The sequence below is a fragment of the Lingula anatina genome, chromosome 1, assembly GCF_051362555.1.
Source record: "Lingula anatina isolate TDL-2025a chromosome 1, LinAna3.0, whole genome shotgun sequence".
NCBI classification, from domain to species: domain Eukaryota; kingdom Metazoa; phylum Brachiopoda; class Lingulata; order Lingulida; family Lingulidae; genus Lingula; species Lingula anatina.
Genome location: NC_141767.1, coordinates 54,554,313 through 54,575,021, shown reverse-complemented (window position 1 = coordinate 54,575,021; position 20,709 = coordinate 54,554,313). Strand labels below are relative to the sequence as shown.

The 20,709-nt window shown below is 33.9% G+C and overlaps 1 protein-coding gene across 9 annotated transcripts in view; it reads right to left on the bottom strand.

Moving 5' to 3' along the window:
- LOC106162146 (organic cation transporter protein) overlaps positions 1 to 20,709 on the bottom strand; it is a 40,708-nt gene that overhangs the window by 9,084 nt on the left and 10,915 nt on the right. For 8 of the 9 annotated variants that reach the window (XM_087000043.1, XM_013539343.2, XM_013539728.2 and 5 more), the window contains 7 exons: positions 15,239 to 15,431; positions 11,302 to 11,527; positions 8,303 to 8,406; positions 6,590 to 6,744; positions 4,125 to 4,293; positions 2,569 to 2,695; positions 2,065 to 2,156 (listed from right to left, as the gene is read on the bottom strand). In XM_087000043.1, the coding sequence (XP_086856169.1) occupies positions 2,065 to 2,156; positions 2,569 to 2,695; positions 4,125 to 4,293; positions 6,590 to 6,744; positions 8,303 to 8,406; positions 11,302 to 11,527; positions 15,239 to 15,381 (1,016 nt within the window). In that variant the 5' untranslated portion in view covers positions 15,382 to 15,431. Of the gene's footprint in view, positions 1 to 2,064; positions 2,157 to 2,568; positions 2,696 to 4,124; positions 4,294 to 4,827; positions 4,997 to 6,589; positions 6,745 to 8,302; positions 8,407 to 11,301; positions 11,528 to 15,238; positions 15,432 to 20,709 lie in introns of all 9 variants that reach the window. The other variant, XM_087000054.1, reaches the window with a different exon arrangement.

Below are 20,709 nucleotides of genomic sequence, written 5' to 3'. Positions count from 1 at the left end.
CATTTCAAAATAATGCAAAGGTCCAACACAAACCTGTTGGCCATCCAAACAGTTGTTCAGGGATAATACTTCGTAATGTCATTTGGTTGTTATTATTATTCAAATTCTACCCTAGGGGACTTGCAATGTTTGCAAAACAGAAAATAGCATTGTATCCTTATGACAGTCCCAATGCCTTTTATGTTATTTCTATTTAGGCAACTATGCACTGCCTCACAAATATCTGGCACATGGTTCTATACCTTTTTTGTATAACTACAGGCTAAAATTTACATATTTGAAAACACTTTGTGGCTAGCCTCTACTTGAAGTATAACTGGTGCCAATAAGAGAAAAGATAAACAGACAATTCACCAAATCACTGTTACAAAATTAAACAGGAGGAAACATGAAGTTTTTGAAATTCATCTGCTGAAGAAACGATTTCACAGAAAAAGTTGACAACTCTGGGCCTGTATTCTACTGCTTTAATAAAGAGCAAGTTAATTATCAATCAAAATATAAGTACAGATATTTTAAGAAAGTGTGCATGAAGATCCCTTTGACAATTCAAATGATGTTTTTTCAGTCATCAATACAGTGGGGTCTGAACAAGTGAAACCTAGCATGCTGAATTTCCTTTTGTATGATAGGAGACAAAGACAAGCTGCATTGTTGAAACCATACTACATGTGTGATAGAGTGATGACCACATGACTGCTGTTGGCACAACTGTGGAACTTTCATCATGAGCATGTATGAACCACTGTTGTTATAAAGAAGTTAATGGAAAAAAGATTTCTGAAATGATAGCAACATGTACGCATCATATATAACAATCGGCGTATGTTCACCATATGTCATACTTACGGCATCAACAACCTTAACTTACCCGCCACCCAGTCCTCATATATGAGAATTGAGTAATATGGGAAAAGTATCAGGAAATAATCAATCAAGGCAGTGTGATTCAGGCTAGCTCTTTATGCCCCAGCAATCTCTTAAAACTAACACACATCATGTATGCTGGAGGACACAATTGAAGCATCTAAGGTGATGATTCTGAGGAATAAATCACCTGCAATGGATATAGCAGCTAGCAGTAAATCAAGGAATTTCGCTGAAAGAAAACAAAGTGCGTTACGCATGAATAGAGTATGTTTGTGACAAAACATACTTCCAAGTCCCTATGGGATTAAAGCGAAAAGTATGACCCAGTTAGAGCTGAAAGGTAAAGATTTTTTTACTATGATCTTGATTTTTAATAAATGTATATAAATATTGTTAATTTTCACAATCATTCAAATATGAAAAAATAAAACATCACAAAAGAATTTTATCAATGAGCAGTCACACTGGTGTCTGATATTGCTGACAATGCTTGCACATGATGATAAAACAATTTTCAAGACAACCCATATGCTAAATCTGCAGCATTGAAAATCCAGTCTAAATCATTCTATTCCAGTGATTGTACTGCATGTCTCTTTTGCTATGAATTACAGTTGTCAGGGGCCATCATTTTCAGATCAATGGTATGAATGTAATTATAATTATTCAGCAATATGATCATTGCAAATTGATTACACCACCATACATCAAAATAAACAAGTCAAATATGGAAATTTATAAAAATATAAAAATTATAAAAATACATAAATACATTTTTGAACCCTCTACCCACATGCTGTGTGCCCCCATTCACCTTGATCCTCAGTAGAAACCCATTTTCCATACTTGAATTTTTAAGCGTAACATTTCTGTCATTTTTTAAGTTTATTTCTATTACTGTTTGTATGCATAAATGTAAGTTTGAAAATATCACATTAATTTCTCCAGGCTTGTTTTTCTTTTAAGAAATATAATATACAACTGGGATTTTAGAAAAAAATCACATCAAAATTCACAATGACAATAGCACATAATGAGATGGTCAAAGCAATGACCAAAACATGAAATGCAGTTAAAGCTTGGATATGATTGTCATATTATGTCCCAGTTGTGAAAGAGAGGACAAATAAGTATGGAATATGAGCTTCTGCTGTAACGAGATTTGTGAAATACACTATACTCTCCTGTACCCACCAATTGTAAAAGATGATGAACCCACGAACTCTCATCCTAGGATAACGCATCATGGCTAACACGTGTGCATTGTGCTTCACATCGGGCTCCAGCTGGAAGATGCAATACAGGTTATTGGTAAACCATTAGAGATAAAAACACCAGCAACAAAACAATTTCCATTAATAACATTCTTGCTCTTGGTAATTCTTATTCCCAAAGTTGCATTAAGTGCCATTACTACATTTTTTGGGATCTTTATTGATTTTATGCTAAATTGCATTTAAGGAGCCAAGGGTATGTATCTTGAACGTAAATATATTTATAACACACTGTAAAAGTGAAGGGCAATGAAAGTATCCTCTCATGACTGCTGCCATTTAAAACTGGCTCATATATAACATATAATATGCACAGAAATTACTCAAATACAAACAAACCATGCTTTCTATTTATAACTGAAATCTGTAATTCATTATTAGCCAAGTGAATGTGTTTGTGTGTGTGCGAGTATGCACTAATTACCTCATCCAGAACTTTGGCTGGTATTTGTTTGTTGTTCACTTTGGCGGCCCTCTTTATGATGTCCTTAGATTTCTCCTTATGGCCATTCTGCAGATGCCACCTTGCCGACCCTGGGATGATTTTGTCCCTGTGGAGATCACATCAAAAGCATTCATAAACAAGAACTGGGTAAAATGGATGCATAATATTGCTACCCATTTGCAAGTATTTTTTTCCTGGGTTTTATTATTATTTTTCTAATCCTTGAGTAGTGACAACATAGTAATTAATTTTTTCATACTACTATATGGCTCACGAATGTGTATAAATTACTTCACCTTAAAATTGATATAACAATAGCTTGAAGGAGAATTTTATACTAATAGTAACCCTAATGAGTTCATTCATACGCTTTTTTAGTTACCTAAGTTATTTGTGTACAATTATTGAACAAGACAAACATTAAAAACCTACAGTGAAGTCTGATTGTAAATTTAACTTAAGTCATATAAGCAAAATATAAAAAACACCATGCTTATGTGCAAAGTAAAAATTAATGCAAAATCATTGGCATAAGCTATTTATGTCATTTAAGATCATGGACAATATAAAAATTGAAGCAAAAATTCCAACAATGATCAAGCATGTACATCTATCCTCGCATTAAATTTGGTTTGAGTCAGCTGGCACATTTGGCAAAAGCCTTAGATCATATTTGTTTTTTTTGGCAAAAAAATTGAGAAAGAAACCTTTCTTTCAGGTTATAGATTTGATCAAAATAACTTGTTCATTTTATTAAAAGTTTACCTGATTGACTCAAAGCAAATTTATGTTACAGACTGAAACCAGAGAAGCATTGTTAGTGCTGAAAACACAAACATGCAATGCCATTAATAAAAGGGATATACATGACAAGGACAAGTGACACATAATTTCTTCCAGAAAACAAGGATATTTTTATAGTATAGATATCATCACAAATTCACAATATATCCAAATTCTTTTTAAGTTAACAAATGTTTCACCATTATAAATGAGCATCAAAAGCTGGTAATAAGTAAACCATGTCAGTGCATGAAAAGAACTCTTATGACTGAGAAGTATTTGAATATTGTAGATGATATCTGGTAAATTTTGATGGCCTTTTTTCTTTTTTTTTTCTTTATGGTCCCATCCCTACTGGCAGTCCTTTTAATCAGTATGGAATCCATATGTTTTTTTTTATTTGCCTCTTGTCCAAAGGAGGTTTTGGGGTGAACAAAAATAATTAATTTAAAATGTTCTGATGACAAATGTACCATACCTATAAATAAATGAAAAATTATCATAAATTGTTAGTGGAAGCATTCAAATTATATTCCAGCACCAAATTTGACCAATATGGGTTTTAAATAAAGTTTAAAATCCCAAATAGATGGTAAAACATGCAATAAAACAGCCAAAAATCATTTAAAGAAGTGGCATGTTTAGCTGTGTCAGTTTTCAATGTAATAACTAATAAATAAGCACAAGCAGCTGCAAAATCAAACGAAGCTATGACGTGCCATTCACAATGTAGTGCCTACATCTTTACTCACCAGTAATATATAAGAAATAAGAGATCTGGAACGGCAATAACAAAAGCCACCCAATTCCAATAAGGAATTAGGTATGCAGATAATGCTAAAGTACAATAACCAATGGCAAATGCAATGTGTGGACAGATTCCAGCCATTGTTCTTCCTTTGGGGGTGACAAACTCCATGCCTGAAAAGGGAATAGGGAGACCACAGTTAGTTTTTATATTTTGTATTTATGTAGAATGAAACTACATCCCCTGGAATATCCTGCTTTCCCAACAGCAATTTTTGTGCCTGAAACAAATAAAAATTTTATCATAAATGTAACTTGATCACTAAGTATGGCAGTCAATGATGATGCAAACTCAGAAACATTTCACTGCTGGTTTAGATCAATTCGGATGATAGCCTGTGAGGAGCAGCAGAAGTGTTGTCAAAGCCACAGGAAGCACCTGAACCAGTTGCTCCAGAATTCCCATCCCCATTTAATACCCTAGACAACCTGGCAGACAAAACAAATCATAGAGATAAAGGCCGATACTAATGGAAATTTCTCACTGAAGTTCAAAAGCTTATAATAATGGTCCTTTGCCAACAATCAATACATCATTTCCGAGTTTGCATGCATTTCCATTGTGTAGCCATATACATAGGCACTAAGTGTCTAAACTCCCCACCATGGTCATCATGACCACGTGTTTACATATCCAACTTTACTTACCAGCCATAGAGAAGAAAGAAAACAGATGGTATACAAATGGTTATCTGCACCCATTTCCAATATGGAAGAAAATATGCAGCTAATGACAGGGTACAATACCCCAGAGCAAAAAACACATGGTACATAATACCAGACATCACATTGCCTGAGGGGCCAATACACTCCATCCCTGTAAAATAAAAAGAAATTAACAGGAAAGTATAAAGATAAAAAAACATCATTAATATTGTATGTCTGTATCTGAAGATGAAAAATAAAAAGCTTATTTTGAAGCTTCCAATGGTTGCTGCTGATGACTGCCCTACAGCATTATTCAGAAAGGCCTTCAGCTAAGGCCCTTTTGAGTGTAATATGTGTCACCATATTACAACATTGATTTGCAAGACACTGATATGCCTATAGCATATTGGTTATCTCTTTATGAAACCATGCCACCGGCATGCAATTCTTAGGAAAAAATAAAATCACTTAAGGCCTTCTCACACAGAGTGCTATATCTTGGTGGTGCAGCTGTACCATTCCTTGGGAAGTTTAGTTCAGTTTATTTCAGGGCCCCATATTGCAGTCAGTATATGGGGTGAATGTCATCTGTACAAAGTAAATAATTTTTTTTTTTCATTAATGGTTTGGGTGACTCCCTTTCATAATAGCCTGGCAAATGCTTTGTCAATCTCTCAAAGTGTACTGGTGCAGTTGTGTCACAAAGACAGAAGTGTCAACTTTGGTAAAAAGTCAGATTATGCCTATTTTACTTTTTCACTTAATTTTTCAACCACTACCAAAATTTAAAGCACAACCACAACAAAAACTAGGCTTAGAATTTAAGGCTGGGTAACAGCAATGAATCGCCACAACATGGACAGATGGGTGAATCTTTGTTCCAATATATATGTAGTCATTTATCCAATTTATTGTGTCTGAATATAACCAGTCTAGATTTGGCTGCACTAGTTTGACCTAAAGAAGATGAGTTATGAAGCACAGAATCCATCAGAATCTTGAGTTTCCACAAATCTTGACCAATATAATGTCCATGCTCACATGTATATGTCCTTAAACACTGTAACTGGATTAAGCAGTTCAACCGTCATTTAAGGAGGCTCTCTCATATAAGCTTGAATACTTTTTACGACAGTGACTAATGATTAAAATATATCATGCAATAAAATATGTAATTCATACTTCAATGAAAGGTTTGTTGTTATTTTGATCGAAGCGTTAAGGATATGTCAACAAAACATTGCATTTAGCAAAGAACACTCGGTGACGCTTGGACTTTTACTAAGTAACATACCCAATTACAACTTGATTACAAACTCTGTGATGTTTTTGGGGATGCTACCTCTCCAAAACTAGTTACCCCCCAAATTTTTTTCATACAAATAACTCATATGGTGAGTAGATTTTGTCTTACAATTTTTATCAAAATCACTAAAGCAGAAATGGTGTTTTTGAAACATGGGAGAGCCTCCTTAAATAGAAAAAAAAATACTTTGGCAACTCATTTCACATTTCTGGCATTTAAAACCAGTAAAAACTGACATTTTTGTGTAAAATACATAATAACACAATTCCAAAGATCGCAAAAAAAAAAAAGTCTTGAACATATAATCAAAATTTCCAGATCTGCAAAAATCTGATTTTAAAAGGAAACAAATCGTTATTCATCAAAGTAAGGCAAATCTGAATCTAATAACTCAAATGTCTCATCAGTTATTTTCAGTTGTAGCTTTTATATGTAATATCTTATTCAGCATCTCACCAATGACAAATGCAGGCAAGAAGACTCCAGAGTGAGCAGCCCCCAGCATGAAGCGTAGAATAGTGAAGGTAATGTACTCGGGAGCAAAAGCCAGTCCAATACCACTCATTACCTGAATGATTTGGCTAATGAACATTAGACGCTTGCGACCGAATCTGAAGAAGAAACAGAATAACAAATATATGAATTTTTTTCTATAAAAACAAATCAAGACACCACACACACTCTCGTGTCCCCTCCCACCAAAAAAAAAAAAATTTCATGCTCATGATAGATGAATTTATTGAGAAAAAAAGATGAAGGGGCCATTCAGAATAGAAGATCCGAGTACCAACTGGTCCAAGGCTCAAATATGGCCGACCCTACATGAAAGGAAGACTGTTTAATCCTGTAATGGTCTCTCCGCCTCTCACACGCCTCCCCAAGCGTCTGGTCGAATGGAGTTGTGATTTAATTACTGTGCCCCTGAAGGGATGATGTGTGGGGAGGCGTGTGATAGGCAGAGAGACCATTACAGGATAAAGCGGTCTTCCTTTCATGTAGGGCCACCATACTTTAGCCATGGACTAGTTAGCACTTGAATCTTCTCATTCTGAATGGGACCTAAGATTAAAAAAAATTCCAACAGTATTGAAGTTTCCTTGTAGTATCATTGTCAAACTCTTCCCTGCACTTGGATTCAATGTATATATTATTTCTAAATGACTGGCAAGTTACATAGACAACCAAGAATTCCTGTTCATTTCAGAAGGAAATTTCAACTCCAGGTACTTTTACATGAGGGATTTTAACATTATATAAGTCTGGATAAAGGATATGTAGACAAAGAATATATGACTTTGAGGCATTTTCAAATGCATAAAGTATATCTTTAATCCACTGAAGTGCCTGTTTTGTTTAAAACCAAACAACATGTCAAAGATTTTAATTCCAGGAGCTGGTTGTATTCAATGTAATGGATTTTTATCATGAACATCTATTTTAAATTCATATTTTATGACACTGATAAATTAGGTAAAAGATCATTTTAATACCAGTGTGAGTCATGAGAATATTGTATATTAGGAGGTTTGATGTTTCTATAATCACATTATTTGCAGACAGGCTAATAGGAGTGCACAAAAGACGATGAAGTTTAACAAATTGGTAAAAAAATTAGATTACACAAATGGTGTTCAAGCCACCACAGCTGAGAACTGCATGAAGGCAATCAATGTGTTACACTTCTCTCTTTTCGTTACAACAGACAAATACCCAAGACCATTGAAAGTATGTGCATCTGACACCCTTGCAAATATTTCAAAAACATGAAAATCATTTTTGCAAAGACATGTTCTTTAAATAAAAGAAAGAAAGAAAAAAAAGAAAAAAACAAGAAAGAAAGAAGGAAAGAAAAGAATTGGCTACTTTATGATGAGTGCAATTACATTCTCTAACACTTTATTGATATTTCCTTAATTAAATTATTATTTTCTGACTTTGACTTAATAACTTGGCTAAGGTCCAATGCCTCTTGGCAGACTGTTTGTGATCTTTTAAAAGGTGAAATCTAATTCAAAAAGGAATAGAGGAGATGGATGCAACCACTTACAAAACGTTGTACTTTGCTGTTTCAAAAAATTTTCTGCATAAAAGAATGTCAGCATTTATGTTTATTAACATTAAATGTGAAAAAGAGAGGCTCTTAAATAATGGGTAAATTTGATCTTTTACCTATCAGAGAGATCCCCAAACACCACTGCTCCAACCAACATCCCTGCCATGTACATGGACTGGGCCAAGTTGTTCATGAATTTACGGCTGCAAACCATATTAAACTGAAAAAAAAAAAGTAAAATACAACTTGCATTTATCATATTAGTATGATTGGAATGTGTTATGATTATTTCACATTACAAAATGATCACGTAAGTAAACTCTGAAGATAAACTATAAACTTCAAGTTCTGATTATGGTCTAAAAATTCATGAAATGTCTTATAGTTAAGAAATGGGGCTTTTAAAAGTAAAAATTGAAGAAAAGTTATGGTTAACAATGTAAGCCTTGAAGATATACTTTTATTGGTATACTATTTTATTGACAGGTCCAGGGGAGTTTGTTACACTTTGGTAAAGCATTTATGTCCTTTTTAGACCAGAAGGATTCAGATTTTATTGGCCCATCTGGATTATCACTGGCTTGGGGCCAGTAGGCCAATATTTATTCTGAACACAAGGCAACTAAAAACATCTAGATGGAGTGCAGTTAAAGATTAATATTTTACCAGGTGCTAACATTCTCAAAGGATCCATTAGATGAAAAAAAAATAAATAAAACACAAAACCTGCAGTCATTTTGCATGCAGACAAGTACCTTTGGCTCTCCTAAGAAATAACTTAGGGATTTGCAGTAAATACAAATATCCACATGTGTGCAACAGCACATAAGTTATGATATCATCCCTCAACATGGGTAAATTGATCCAACTTGGGAAATAAATCTGTATGCAATTTTCATGTACGGTAATTCTCCAATCTATACGAACGATTAAAATTAATTATTTTTGGAAGATAATCATTTTGTTCGTAAGGCTTGAAATTCAGTCTGCTAAAAATTGCCACGCGTTCGTATCCATTGAAATACGAATGGAATACGGCTGTACCGGAAATTATCTCCACTTACCTACATTGCTAAGTGTAAGCATTACTTTCAGATTAAATCACTGTGATCAGCTTTTAGCACAAACAAATTATTCTTGCGATATTGCAATGAATGAAAACAAACTAAACAAAAGTCGGGAATTCAAGTTAAGAAACAATTCCTTCATACTAAAGAGGTACATTTCTCCCAAGACAAGACAACATCGTTTTTCCCTGTTATGTTTTACCAAGACAGGACAACATCGTTTTTTCCAACTTCTGTCAAAAACAGACAAGAATATTTGCGTATCCAGTTGCATATTTTATTTAATGCGTATTTACTTTTAATATGATTTCACATATAGAAAATCTGCAATATTAATAATGTCACACCCCCCCATTAGGCCTACATAAATTTCTTCCGCCAAAACAAAATACTTGAAACTCCTCACAGTAGATATCACTGACGTTAATAGAGATTATACTTGATATGAAAAATAACATCAGCTCAATCCACGTCTATTTATGTAAGTCTTTTACAGCATATTAATTTGCACGCAATCAATGTAAACTTAATTAGAAAAAATACAAAAAACTGCAGGTAAATTTGTGTAAAGTCATACGGCACCTTTATTTTTCACAATCACCAATATCAGTAAGGTTTACCTAATAGTTGTTCATGAGACAAGGTCTTTAACAAGGAAAAACAAACAAACAAAAAAGCATGAACTTTATCACAACTCAAATTAGAAAAATAAATACAATACAAGACAGAACTCCTCTTAAAAAATTTAATTTCCTAATGACTACCAAAAACAAAGAAAAACTCGATCATTGACTATGGATTTCTCATACTCTTCTGTTCTGCGTGGGTTTCACGTTTATAGATTTTACTGGAAACCAGTTATCGGTGAAACACCGATGGTGGATGTTGATGATCAGTCGGCCGGCAGAAGTTAAGAAATGATAATAAACAGTAAGTAATTTATGTGTACTGATGCTTTCAATAATTTCTAAATAACAATAGGGTTTTAAAACTGGCCTGCAGCTGCCGGCGGGCAGGTTGAGTCCTTCTATCGTCTCATTCAAAAACAGTACAAATACATGATAACAATCTCTCCTGTCAAGTGGCAGTTCCTTTGTTTGGAACGGTGGTCTGAAAACTCGCTTTGACGAATCATGGGGCGAGTTTCAATTGGGCACACTTTCTTGCGTTCGGAAAATTTAAATTGTGCCCAAGGTGAGTTTAGCGATCGTTCGTACAGAACGGAGACAAAAAATTCAGATTCAGAGAAAAAACGTTTCGTTCGTAATTATTGCGGCGTTCGTATAGATTGGAGAATTACCGTAATGCAATTCTTGGAGTAAAAGAAATAATGACTCTACCATCATTTGTGGATCTTGAAATGGTGTCTTCCAAATTCCTTAAGGACAAAAATAATATCTTCAATCTCCTCTAATCTATCAAAGCATTCAAAACTAACAATTTTAAAAACCTTCAGGAGTTTACAGGTGCTAAAACTGAACCTTACATCTGAGAGTAAAATCCACTTCAGGGCGCATTTTTACAGGCCAGTTATGGCCATTATGGTTGAACATTCATGGTAATACTTTTTTGATTGCTGTGATAGAGCAGTGTTTCATATCAAATGAAGCTGCCACATACTTTTATATCTGATCATCATAAGTAATTAACTTACTACTTTTATATAGGCAGGCACATTCAATCTTACAGTATGCACCAAGGCATGCTGCCTGTTATCTTTACATATTTATTTACATAGAGAGAGTCATTTATAGTGTCTGTATTTAACTAGTCTGAATTTGGCTACACCACCAGTCAGACCAGGGATAAAGTTACAAAGTATAGACTGGATCAGATACTTGATTTTCAGAAATGGTGTGTTCAGCATCTGTAAGCAATATGAGGTCCATGCATACATTTGCACAATTTGCTACAGCTTGATAATGGTGATGAGGGTTGTGGTGATATTACTGAAGATAATATTTAAGTAAAAATAAACATGTCCAAATGATCCAGTTTATTAACCCTGACCATTAATACATCCTAGTTAGAGTCTAGCACTTCATTACCTGAGAGAAAACAGACGTCTTGTACTGTGACGTGTCATAGACCCATTGGTTACACTGCTCTGTGGCAGTGGTATTGTCTGGTATTGTATACCACACCCCTCTGGTCACGTTGACAGCATAGATATTACAGCGGTCATACTGCCCATCTTCACCAGTAGGAAATATCAAGGAGTAGTTGAGGGAACCAGTCTTGTTGGAATAATCATCCCAACCTGGGACAAAACACCTAAAAAATATAATAAGTAATTCAATAGTTTTGTCACTCAAAATAAAATGACTGATTAAGGTACTGTAGCCTGAAAGCCATTTCAGGTGCAATAGATAGGGTTTGGATGGTGCAATATGTATTATGCATTTTCTGTAAGGAGATCAGAGGGCAACCTATATCCATCTATATATTGCCAAAATCCAAATTTCGTCTATTTATAGTAGATGGAACACAATGGTAAATGTTGATTTATCAACTTTTAAACAGTTTCCTCACTGAAGAAAGACTTACAAGTTTCTGTATAAAACTACAATATTTCATCACAGCTGGAAAGTTGTTAACAGTTTATACAGGTGCATGTACAGTAATCCTTCATATTAAAATAACATCATGCCTGGGGTTAATCTACACATGATAAGATATCATTGTCCAGGTGCATTCAAACTCTCCTTTGTCTCCAAACCAAAACTGGACAATGTTCACATCTAACAGCTGCATGAAGAAGGAATAAAGACCACTATCTTTCCTGCTATGTTCACATTAGTAAACTAAAAATTTTTCCAACTTCTCTTAAATATAATATATTTTGGCTACATATAATTTGAATTCTTTTCAGTTTATCGCTGGTATTGTGAAAAATTAGTTATCTGAATAAAACAAAAATATATCTCCTGAGATCCAGCCCACTTGTATTTATTTGATTACAAATGTATTCATACCAATAAATTAATCAGATCAGACGAATGAGCATATGGTACAAAAGACAATAAATCTAGCATTTATTGTCAAATAAAAGTTAATTTTATTTAATCAAAGGTTCTGAAAAAGAAAAATAGCTAAGATAATCCACAAAACAAAAAAACAGGAATAATATTGTGCCTTCTATAAAGAAATTGCACTAAAGTCATTTCTATTCAGTAAGCTGTCATGTCTCAAACAAGTTGTTTAAGCCCCCTTTACACTGGACAGCATCCTTTCTGTGCCCCATAGTATGGCCCATTTAAGAGTAAAAAAAAAAAAAAAATTACAGGCCGCTAACATGTCGACCACTGAGCATTCATTCGCAACCAAAGCCATGCTTGTGCCTCCTTTCTACAACCACAGCGATGCCAGTTTCATGGTCACACAAAGGACAGAGAAAGGATGATGTCCAGTATAAAGGGGGTTTTAATGATGTTGCAGACAGTCTTGCTTTCCTCACCAGTAAATTACAAATTGAACACTCCATAAGCACACCACTCCATTATTCTAAAAAGGAACAGTAATGATGTTGCAATTTTCAATTTTCTTCTTTAAACAAATTGGCTTTTGCAGCAATGCACCATATTTTTCAAGGAAAATATGTCTTCATTTACTACTTAAGTAGATTTCATGTGTTAATATTACATTGAGTGTAGAAATGTTTCTGTCTTCATAATTACTGTAAGGGCTAGTATTTGGTTATTTTTCATAGAAAATCTGTTTTTCTTTACTATTTTATTAGAGTTCATATGTAAATATTGTTTGGTGATCCCCTGTCGGTGAATAGCTACAAATTTATGTTTTTCTACAACTTCTACCCAACATGAAATAAAACTAGTATTGTATAACATAATAGCAGAAATGAAGAGTTTCGTCTTACCCATACAGATACATTCAAAATTAGATACACTGAACATGTACAACAAATACAATGTTATCGATTTCTTACTGTAAATAATGTAAGCAGGCTGATAATGCTTAATAAAAGATGGAAAACAGACTGCTGGGCTTTACTAGTCATTAGAATACAAGCCTTCATCTCATAGCTAATCACAATGGAATTGCTTCCTACAAAACTGGCTAAATAGATTACCTAGCATGTTAAAATTTCCTTAAACTAAATAGAGTAAGCAGGGGAGTAAGGGGGGGTATAAACTGGAATATATGAAAAGCTGCATGGTGTGGAATCAATAGCTATGGCTTGCTAAAGGCAATGAATAATCAGTGTGTTCCTAACTAACAGAGGGCTTTTAGTGCATCTCTTGGTCAATGCTTCATAAAAGGCTCAATATTTGGGAGAGGTCATAAACAGCAATCAAAATAACCTTTTATTGCTAAGTTTGAAAGAACCCCCTTTTTGCCAGGAAAAGGTCCCCTCTGGGTAAAATTTTATCTAGGTACATGAAGGTTTCATGGTAAAAGGTCCACTTTTTCAGAAAAAGAACCCTTCTTTTGAAATTGCTGTCTATGGGCCTGAGGTTCACCAGCAGTATGTAATTATAAAGAACCTTACTTATCAGGTTGACCATGTGCTACAGTCACTATTTTTAAATAGTACTTAAAAGTACAGTTATGCATTGGCACAAACTTCTTGTATGTGCATTAATCACCTAGAGCCTCTTTCTATGCTAATTCTTCCTTATGGAAAACAATGATAGAACATGTGTAACAGAATGTGACGGGATTTTGTTGAACGGTCATTATTTCCACTTCTAAAAGAGATTCACTACATTGTATGCCCAACGTTTGATACTCAATACCGTCTTTATGTAATCCAATCCCTTTCTGGGACCTTAGTAAGTCCACTGGCTTGACCTCATCCAATGCTTTACTCCTCTTAAAAAATATCAATATATACCCAAGCACCTTTGGCTTTATCAGGTAGAACCCAAAACTAATGCCATTTCAAATTCCAAAGAACTCCAAACAGCACTAACCATAGTTGACAAGAATCTTTCAGATCATGCTGGTCGACTCATGTTAACAAAACCTCATTATATGAGGAAATGAAAGACTTATGTATAAAATCCCCGATTTTCAAAGTTCAAAGTAAACAATCCCTTTATTCATCAATCATTTACTTAAACCAGTGGGAAAACAAAATAATCAGATGATTTTTATCAAGAAAAATCACCATGTGCCTTTTTTTTCTGAAATTAAGTACCTAGTACAAGTTTATTCCTTCAAAACATTTGTTTTATTTCTTGGTATTTACAAAACAGTGTTTTTAACCAGATTCTTAAACTGTACAGAGATTGTTTTACTTTTGATACTTTGAAGCTTTAAGAACAGTAATGAACTCAAAAAGCTAAACTGTAGTGCTGCTGGTAACTAATATATATATATATATATATATTACTTTCAGTCATGAAAAAAAAAGTAAACACAGGAGACTGTATCTTAATGAACATGCAGGTGTTGTCAGAATGCAATTTAAACTATTGGGATATATGTATTATATATTTCAGTTGAAAAGCTGAAACCATTTCAAAAATGTGGTGAAATATTTAAAATGACTGAGGCCTTTCTATTGTGGTAGAACAGTGTTGTAGCCATTTTAAATACAGTACCCCATACAGAGTTGAAATTTAAAAAAATGGCATGTCAGGTGGCATCAATAAAAATACACATCTAGAAGTGCATCACACATCAGTGATTACACAAGTGCCAAGTTAAGTGGACTCTGGCAGTGCAAGGCATGGTATGGAGTTCATAAATGATGTATGGCATGTCCAGGTTAAGCATGCTGTTAATTACTTTTCATTAATTATGTGTTTATGTGGTACTGGCAAAATGCCTAAAATTATTGAACTACTACTCCTTTCAGCACATCTACAGTACTTACATTAAATTATGGAAAGTAAATTAATTTAATTCAAATATTTTATGCATTAAATATCAGCTAAAACAGGCATACTATAAACAAAAATAAAAAAAAAAATCTTAGAAAAATTGGACATTAACATTTTAGATAAGAAAAAGCAATACCTATACTCCTGGCTGGCAGCAAGGAAAGTCATGGCCAATGCGTGCATGCCAGTCACCCATATTGGCAAGCATAGCAGAAAAAGCTGTATCTTCTGAAACTTCCCAAAGTCACCCAGGTATGGAATAATGTCCTCAAACCTCATGGTGGTCTTCTAAGAGAGAAAATCAAGAAAGAAGCTGGTGCCCTATGAATCTGAAAGAAAAAAAAAATGAAACTATCAAATAACTGTGAAATCTTAATAAAACCTTTGATTAGGGAAAAATTGCAAAATGTTTGTGTGATAGTAACGGTATCACTCTTCTGGTAAATGTGTAATGTTAAACATTTAAAAAAGATTGGTCTTTGCAGGCGTTTTTACCCAGAGCAACCTGCACAGTTCTACCAGAGCGAAGCAGATAGTGTTCCAGTCAGGTACAGTCTGGCACACAGCTGAGTGGCAACCGGTCTAACCAACCTAGTCTATTCATCAAGACGCTACCAGACAGATACTTCTAGAATAACAACTGGATGTATTTTTCTACCTAATGATATCAGACTAATGCCATGCATCCATACTCACATGCAGAAGAATCAATTTAGCACAACAGAGCAGCAAATCCAACAGTATACTGTCCAATTAAGGACGTCATCCGAATCAATACACCTGGCTTCAGCTGAAGATTTCACAAAGCTTTTGTCAATCCTCTAAATATGTAATTTTCTGCTACCGACTTACTGTCTAACCTCATGTATATTATGAATAAGAACAATTTCTGATGATAATATTCATGACTTACATAAAATTTTCTACCATTCACCAAAAATGTACTGGCATGTCAAAATAATTCATCATGCTACATGTTTAAACTACAAGCTTGCAGACATGCCAGGCAGACTATTCAGCCAAAATATCTCACTGAGTTCAAAAAATCCCTAAATCACATCTCCACTTGTAGAAATAAATGTCCTATTTCAAAATAGCTAACAACTCAGACTGAACTTTACAAACCTTGCGCTGCTTTCAAAACACTTTATAAAACTAGAGACTAGTGCTTAAAACTTATATTAGTATACAACATGTTCTGTAAATCTACCAAACAGATATGCAGAACATTGACATAATATAAGCTGTGATCTTAAAAGTTCTCTAACTTAATCCTTTCCTTGACAGATACAAATTTACAAAGTGAACACATTGACAAGGAGACATCATGAGCTCACACAAGATAAACTTGCTTAAGAAGTTATTAGGCTTTGAACTTTTGAGTGTGTTAAGTATAAAATGGTGTTCCTTCTCAGGAGGGCAAAGAGGGTATTAGAGCTCCTTGACTAAGAAAGCCAGATTAATCCACAATAAAAGCAATTAATTTCTATATTAATTATTAAGTTGAAAGTGGCAGTTTATATAAAAAAAAGAAGAACAGGAACATTTATAATTATAGGATAAGTCCAGGGCTATATGAATCAGTACAATCTGCTCAATATTCTCTATGAAGAGTGATTTTTAAAATTTTTCCTTGCTTTCTAATCTCAATAGTTTCTCTACAGATACACTAGGTGTGCCGAGAGCAGTGTTCTATTGATGAATATTGGCCTGGTTGTTGTCAAATACCTTCTATCTCTGGGTCAGTAAATATTACACAAACTTTGCTGACAAGCTTCCCTCATTCAGTTACTCCTCCTTGCCAATCAGGTAATGTCTGGTCCTGATATAAGCTACTTTTATTAAGGGACTGTTCACAATGACTTTTGTTGACCTAGCTAATACACACTCTCTGAATGCAATCAGAATAACATACCAGCACACCTTGCATTGAGATTACACCAGTACATTGGAAACAAGAGGAAGCATGTTAGTCTATTAATCTGATTGCAATCAGCAAAAATCTCCATGGAGTTAGTGTGCATTAGCTAGGTCGACAATGTTCATTGTGAACAGTCCTTAACATATCCTGATATATAGATATGTAGCTCACTTGGGACAGCAGTTTGCACATAATGAGTTGAAGCAATGCCCATTAAAGCAAGCCCCCATTGTACGATTTGTTTTATCCAACATCTGTGTTATTACTGACTGTCATGCAAATACTTTCATTAGAAAACACAAAACCACTCACAATTAAACTCTTTCTTTGAAACAACATTCTAATGCATGTTTATTAATTTTATTAACATGAAAAATCCTATTGACATCACACACAATACTTAACAGTAACTATAATTGACTTACGCATGTTAAGTTACTTGATCATGACAAAATGTAGATTTTAAAGAATGTTCACAGCTCTGTTGGCTGATAGTGAAATGACTGAGAGAATACAAACCTAGTCAGCAGAATTAAAATTTGACTGTTGCTGTTGTGTAGCAGATTCCATAAAAACCTCAGACTTATATAATCTCATGCAGAACATAACTACTTTGTCAAATACACAGTAAAAATGTTCCTCAATATTAACATTCTTTCTTTAAATGCTTTTTATCATATGTGATTTTCCACATTCACAATGACTGCAAACCTGCAATGGTTACTGCTCTGTGGAGCTTGGTGACTACAAGGAACAGTCCACTGTGACATCTGTCAGGTTTAAAGATTAGATTAATTGATACTTTAACAATCAATGAAAAAATATTTGTATCAAAAGTCAGTTTAGAAACCTAGATATTGGGTATGAAATTTCTTGTAAATACCTTTTCTAACACAAGAACAAGGCAGCAAAGCTGTCAAATGTACAGACAAAAAACAGAAAATAAAGATGCAAAAAAGGTCATTTTGTCAATTTTGATGCAATAATAAATAATGCTTATAATAGCACTGTCAGTCAACACTGAATTTTAATCTTGCACAACAGGTAACATGGTCAATAACAGGAGCGGACCCAGAGATATTTTCTGACAGTATTACAAAGTATCTATGTTGATCCATCCTCCATTTTGATGGTCTTCCAACAGAAAAAAATAGATACCAGTCAATATAAACTTAATAACCTGACTGTCTTCCGGAAGACCCAGAAGATGGTCTCAATCCACCCCTTCAATAAGATTACAGTTTCAGGACCATGAGAGTTCAAATTCACATTATGAAAGTCTCAATATTTGAAAAATGATGACAGTGCATAAAATAATATTACATAATGTTTAAAGACATAAAAAACAATACAACTGCTTATGTAGAAATACAGAAAATGTGCAGAGCCCCAGGCAGATGAGAGCCTGCCTGGGGCTAAAAGTCACAAATGCAAGTGTTTGAGAAAAAATTATAAAGAAAAACAACAAAACTAGAAAAGCACTTTGAGAGTGCAGACCTCTGCCAAGGCAGCAATTGTTGATTATTATTGATAATTGATTGATTATTGATCCGGACCACCACCAAAAATTAATCATTGTCCTCTTTGGCCCACTTCCGACAGTTCCTGAAAATTTCTGCAAAATCAGTCCATAACTTTTTGTGTTATGTGGATGACAGACAAACAGGGGTGAAAATATAACCTCCTTGGCAGAGCTTGAGGTAAATATAATTCCAATGAAGCTGCTATTCAAACTTTTAATCTTCCAGTTTGATATAAATATATATATATATATATATATATATATATATATATATATATATATATATATATATATATATATATATATATATTTAAAACTTATTTGCAATATTAAACAAAATTTACCTGCATAATTATCACTGCTTCCTTATTATTAATCTAGCAAAGAGCTTTACCTTTGGGAGTTTACAGGGAAATATCAACAAGTGTGCTTTACGTAATCTCATTTAATGGCCTATAAAGCAAATGACTTTATAACTCTGAAATTAATCTAGTGATACCCAAGGGTAATTTACAGACTGACCCACTCAAAGGTCTTCAGGCCCATAAGTCACACCTTAAGAAAAGCACAAAACCATAATGCCCAAAATAGGAGAATACCAATCCTGATGCAATAATACATTATGTTTAACTGCACAGTCAACATCAACTTATGCACAACAGGTAACACAGACGAAAGTAAAAGCATAAGGCTTCAGGCCCATCAGAGTTCAAGTTTATACTTAGAAAGTGCCAGATTGAGAAAAATGAAAATTTCACAAAAAATGCATAAATACAATAAACATGATAATCCAATAGAGCTGGTTTTCTCATGAGCTGAAGGCCAATCCTAAAAATCGTACTTGTAAGTTTAAAATTATAATAAGTAGCACAGTTTTCTTTTCATAATGTTTGCAGTAGCAGTGCGAAAAGATTGTCAATTTTGATGTAACATTACATAATAAATTAGAGAATAATTATCACCAATTTTTGTTTATTGACTATAAATAGGATGGACATGTAGAAAATATGATTACCATTTGGCTTCATGTCCATGGGAGCTCCGAGTCCCACAATGAATATGCCAAAAAAGATAATGAATATAACACTAAAATGTATAACTTCCAGAAAAAGAAGCCAATTAGACTGCTTTTCTAACTCAGGCTGCATTTTAGTCCTGTGTTTCTTTTTTGAAAGTTTGACAGTCATAAGTAACATGGTTTTTCCATAATGGTCATCAAGGCAGCAGCACCAAAAATTGTGTTTTCTTCTATTTTGATGCAACATTACATAATGCTTAACAGCATAATGACCATCGATTTTTAATAATAAAATATAAGTGTCATGGATTTTCACAAAATGTGACTAGCACGGGCCTTCAAGCCCGTGGAGGTTCTAAGTCGCACCTTGGAAATGTCAATATGTGAAAAATTAAATTTTCACAAAAAACTGTTTAATTGCCAGAAAAATTTACCAAACAGACTGCATTGCCTACTGAAGCTGTATTTTAGACCCATGTTTCTTTCCTGTAAGTTTGAGAACAGTAATTGACATGATTTTTGTTAAATGGTCATCATGGGAGCAGTGCCCAAAATAGGGGTTTCTTCAAATTTTGATGCAACATTACATAATGTTTAACAGCATAATGACCATCAATTTTTAATTATAAAATATTAGTATCACGGATATTCAGGAAATGTGACAAGCAAAGGTCGTCAGGATCATGGAACTTCAAAGTCACACCTTGAAAATGCCAATAAGTGAAAAATTAAATTTTCACAAAAAACTGTTTAATTGCCAGAAAAATTTACCAAACAGACTGCATTGCCTACTGGAGCTGTATTTTAGTCCCATGTTTCTTTCCTGTAAGTTTGAGAACAGTAAGTGACATGATTTTCCTTAAATGGTCATCTTGGGAGCAGTGCCCAAAATAGGGGTTTCTTCAAATTTTCATGCAATATTACATAATGTTTTACAGCATAATGACCATCAATTTTTAATTATAAAATATTAGTATCATGGTTATTCAGAAAATGTGACTAGCAAAAGCCTTCAGGCCCATGGAACTTCAAAGTCACATATTGAAAATGCCAAAATGTAAACAATACAGCACTGTTCTGAAATGGGTTTATTTCCATTTTTAACACTTTTTAAACATAAAACAAAATAAACAGTTTACTGCCATT